The 4,291-nt window shown below is 49.5% G+C and overlaps 1 protein-coding gene across 1 annotated transcript; it reads left to right on the forward strand.

Annotated features, from left to right (window-relative positions):
- The first annotated feature begins 374 nt into the window (after nucleotides 1–374).
- Nucleotides 375–3,643, forward strand: RGS2 (regulator of G protein signaling 2). The gene is made up of 5 exons (XM_070401261.1): nucleotides 375–501; nucleotides 1,481–1,582; nucleotides 1,692–1,753; nucleotides 2,317–2,483; nucleotides 2,764–3,643. Exons 1-5 carry the CDS (start codon nucleotides 392–394, stop codon nucleotides 2,956–2,958), a joined length of 636 nt encoding a protein of 211 aa, XP_070257362.1. The 5' UTR covers nucleotides 375–391; the 3' UTR covers nucleotides 2,959–3,643.
- Nucleotides 3,644–4,291: the final 648 nt, after the last annotated feature.

Consider the following 4,291-nt stretch of genomic DNA (forward strand, 5'->3'; position numbering starts at 1 on the left):
CTCCCCCGCCCGGCCTGCAGCCAACTCCGCGGGCACCGCCCTCGATCCCGCCAGGCGTCCAGGCCGCGGCCAAGGTCGCCGGCGAGGGCTGCCCGCGAGGTTCCGCTCGGCACCCACACCGGCCCCGGCCGACCACCGCGAGCCGCCCGAGGGCGCACGGAGCCCGCGCCGCGGACGTCAGCAGCGCCCTCGCTCCGCAGACCCTGCAGGCGAACGTGACCGCCGGGGGCTGGCGCGAGCCCCGCCCCCTGGCCCGTCCGCAGGCGGCCAATCGGCGCCCCCGGGAGGCGGGGCCCAGGCCGTGAGCCCCGCCCCCGCGCCGCCGCCTGTTATAAATGCGGCTGCTGGCTCGCCCGCCGCCAGCAGCGGCGGCCCGGGCGGCGGGACTATAATGCAAAGTGCCATGTTCCTGGCTGTCCACCACGACTGCGGATCCATGGACAAGAGCTCAGGCAGCAGCCCCAAGAGCGAGGAGAAGCGGGAGAAGATGAAGCGGACCTTGTGAGTACGGCTTCCTTCTCTCCCCGCCGCCCGCCGGCGCCGACCGAGCACTGCAGGCGCTGTGCCTAGAGGCTCGGCTTTGACCATAGGAAACTATGTAGCCTGCGTCTCTGCAGGAAAAAAAAAAAAAAAAAAAAAAAAGCTAATTTGCAAAACTTTAATTGGCTAAATAAGGTTAAATCCGTGTGGCCTGTGTTTGGATGCGCGAGCGAAGGGCTCTCGGGTAGAGTTGAGGAACTGAAGACATTTCTTGGTTCCAAGGCGGTGGGAGAGGCGGGTGGGAAGTTGGGGGTCGGCTTTTTGTCCCTAGGCGTCTAAGCGTATCCCCTTCATTCCTATGTTGCGTTTTAAATTCTGAGCAGCCTACAGAGCTGCAGGCATGGAGATATTTTTGCTGGTTCTGAATATAGTCTTTTTAAATCCACTTTTTTTTTTTTCATCTTTAACTTTGTCATTTAGTGGATCATCTGCTTCAGATGAGTGTTGTAGCCGGGGGTGGGAGGGCCGGTCACACACCCCTCATGGTGCCCAGCTCTGGCTGGTCCAGAGCCTTCTCCTCCGAGGGCAGAAGGGACATGATCATGGTCACTGGCTCCAGCCAGTCCCACTGGCATTTCAAGGGTGAAATGTCTAGGGATTGTAATTAACGTTGCAGAAAAACGGCTGCCTTTTTCAGGCCAGAAATACCATCTGCCTTTTGAACTATGCAAACTAAATTTATTAAACTAATCCTAGTAATTTAGGTAGACCTTCCCTTAGATATAAAACTAATAGCTATGTTCCAATGGATGAAAGAAACTGTGTTCAACACAGAAGTGCAGGGATTAAATGAGCAAGGCACTGAAAAGAGTTCTTGTTTTGTCTCAGTTCAGCTTGTCTATATTTCCTGGGAGGCTTTAGAAAAAACACCATCAGCTGCAGTAGCAATTTCAACTGTTGCCACTTTAGTGAATCTTTTCTTTTCCTCCTTCCTTTTCAGGTTAAAAGATTGGAAGGCTCGTTTGAGCTACTTCTTGCAACACTCCTCCTCTCCTGAGAAGCCCAAAACTGGCAAGAAGAGCAAACAGCAAACCTGCATCAGGTGAGCGGGAAGTCTTGTTCTTTGCAAAGCTTGTGAGCTGTCTGCTGCACTGGAAACGGGAGCCGGGATTCCGAGGGGCCTAAGCTCACGTGCCCATCTTCTCTTGCAGGCCTTCTCCCGAGGAGGCACAGCTGTGGTCAGAAGCCTTCGATGAGCTGCTTGCCAGCAAATGTAAGTTAGCCTCTTGAATTTAATCCGCCTCAAGGGTCCCCAGAGACTAGAGAGGTTGTGTCCACTCAACAGAAGAGCAGCGTGCCTGAAGCCATCCCTCTTGACAATCGCTGCCACGCAAGGCCCATTTTTCTCCTTTATTCCCCAGTGCTGAACCATGGAAGTACATGGTTGATTCATTCCAGGTGGGGGTGAAAATTAACCTAAATAATTTACAGTGGCAGTTGCTCTCTGTTAAGGTTGACTCAGCTTTTCCATTGCATACATGTTTGCAAGAGGCATGGTTCCCAGAGCATTTAGGGCTCCCTATAAATATTTGCATTGACAGCAAAAGTCCAGTATTTATATCTTTGGAGCAGTGTGCCAACTTAAGCATTTTTCCTACTGGCATCTTAAGTCTTTAAAGAGCTACATTCTGAGGATTACAAGTTGGAGTGAAATCTAAGATACTGCTATAATCTAGAAATAATAACATATGGGTGCAGGGGAGTGAGAGTCCTAGGGGAAAAAATATAAGGGATTATTTGATCACTTAATTCACATTCTGCATGCCTTCCTTTCAGATGGTCTTGCTGCATTCAGGGCTTTTTTAAAATCGGAATTCTGTGAAGAAAATATTGAATTCTGGCTGGCCTGTGAAGACTTCAAAAAAACCAAGTCACCCCAAAAGCTGTCCTCAAAAGCCAAGAAAATATATACTGACTTCATAGAAAAAGAAGCCCCCAAAGAGGTAAGGAAAAGATTCCCATTTTAAGCATATTTCAAACATTCTTAGCACCAAAATGAAACAAAAGAGTTGAAGAGAAATCTTAAATTAAAAGGGGTGGGGGTGATAGCAATGTGTTTCCTCTGATCCTAGCTTTGAATTAAGTTTCTTCAGTCGCCAGGCTGGTGAAGCTAATCAAACATTACAGTTTGGGGGGGTTTGTTTGTTTTCAAACATTAAATAGATTCAAATCTCTTAACTCTGAATATGGAATAAACCACTTTTCTTTGTTGTATTATTTCAGATAAACATAGACTTTCAAACCAAAACGCTCATTGCCCAGAACATCCAAGAGGCTACAAGTGGCTGCTTTGCGACAGCCCAGAAGAGGGTGTACAGCCTGATGGAGAACAACTCCTACCCCCGGTTCCTGGAGTCGGCGTTCTACCAGGATTTGTGTAAAAAGCCCCAGATCACCGCCGAGGCCCATGCTACATGAGCTGACGACGAGCCCCAACGTGGAGGACTTTCCATTTTGTTCCTAAGGGGGAAAGGCTGCGACCTTCCCCAAGGGACTGACCTTGAATTCAGCCTGGGTGTTGGGGAGATGTCACTCAGAACTGTTGGTTCAGAGTTGGGGAGCGCACTGGGAAGCTGGCGTCCCCCAGGAGAGGCTGGGACCGGGGTGGCCTCCGTGACTGTGACTGTGCAGCACACGGGGAGCGCGTGGTCTGATCCGGGGGTGTCTCCCGCTGGAAGGGCAGGAACCTGGGAATGGAAAGAAAACGATGAAATACTATTGGTCCAAAAGCATTTTTGAAATCAGTGGGTCTGGGATCCTGTGGCCTTAGGTAGCTGGCTGTACATCTTTCTCAAGGTCGGTCCACGTTGCCACACAGTGGTTTTAGTTTTAGTTTGTTTTCGTGCTAAGTGATGTTAACGTGTTTACTACATGCAAGCATATCCAAGTGCTCATGACTGCAGATCATCGGTCCCGTGGTCTCGTGACCCTGACACTGAAACGGTCTGTGTTTTTACTACCCCTCGGTGTGTCCCAGAGTGAGTGCTATTGTGTAGGAAATAGTGTCCGTTGTGAGTGCCAAAACATGTCCTGAAGGCAGCTAAACTTTGAAGTGGTCTTTGCATACTTTTAATAAATTTATTTTGATAAATAATGTCATTGACTATTGGGTCCAGATGTGGGTGTTTTGTTGTTGTTGGGTTGGTCACGGGCAATATGGCGGAATCGAGGGCACACACCTCCTTTTTGGCAGAGACAATGTATCAGAGTGAGAAGAGTTGGGGAAAATGGTCCTAGCTCTACAAGGCTTATGTAAGTCAGAAACTATATGATCACATCCCCAGAGTCACCCTAGGATCAAGCGTTCTAATGTCATCTCACAAAAATCAAGCTTGTTAATAATGAAAACAAAAGAACATGGACCCCCAGTCCTGTTTGTGTGGTTCTGTTCAAGACCGGCTAAGTGGGAGACCAAACATAACGTCAGCGGGCCAAAACCATTCACGTAACTGAGCTTCTCAAATAAAAAGAGACGGACGCTAAGCCAGGTGAATGCAGGCCAGGCTCTTTGACTTCCCTCGGTTCCAAGTTCCCCTAGAGAGCGCTGGCCTGAGCTTCCAAAATGCACACCTGAACTTGTTCGCCTCCATGACAGGTCAGGAGAAAATCAGAATTCTGATTGTCCTGCCTGCATTTAGCCAAGAAGAAAATGTGAGAGGGAGGGGGGCGGTGAAGCAAGGCAAAAATAAAGGGGGGAGGGGATAAAAAGTAAAAAAGAGCCCTAACCGGTTTGGCTCAGCGGATAGAGCAT

The sequence above is a fragment of the Myotis yumanensis genome, unplaced genomic scaffold, assembly GCF_028538775.1.
Source record: "Myotis yumanensis isolate MYYU_CA2020_CCGP unplaced genomic scaffold, mMyoYum1.0.hap1 SCAF_22, whole genome shotgun sequence".
NCBI classification, from domain to species: domain Eukaryota; kingdom Metazoa; phylum Chordata; class Mammalia; order Chiroptera; family Vespertilionidae; genus Myotis; species Myotis yumanensis.

Bases quoted from the DNA above. Each gene is read 5' to 3' on its own strand.
- RGS2 (XM_070401261.1), top strand. From the start codon at position 392: ATGCAAAGTGCCATGTTCCTGGCTGTCCACCACGACTGCGGATCCATG. The intron at 1,583-1,691 runs GTGAGCGGGAAG...CTTCTCTTGCAG, and splicing joins AAACAGCAAACCTGCATCAG to GCCTTCTCCCGAGGAGGCAC. The intron at 2,484-2,763 runs GTAAGGAAAAGA...GTATTATTTCAG, and splicing joins AAAAAGAAGCCCCCAAAGAG to ATAAACATAGACTTTCAAAC.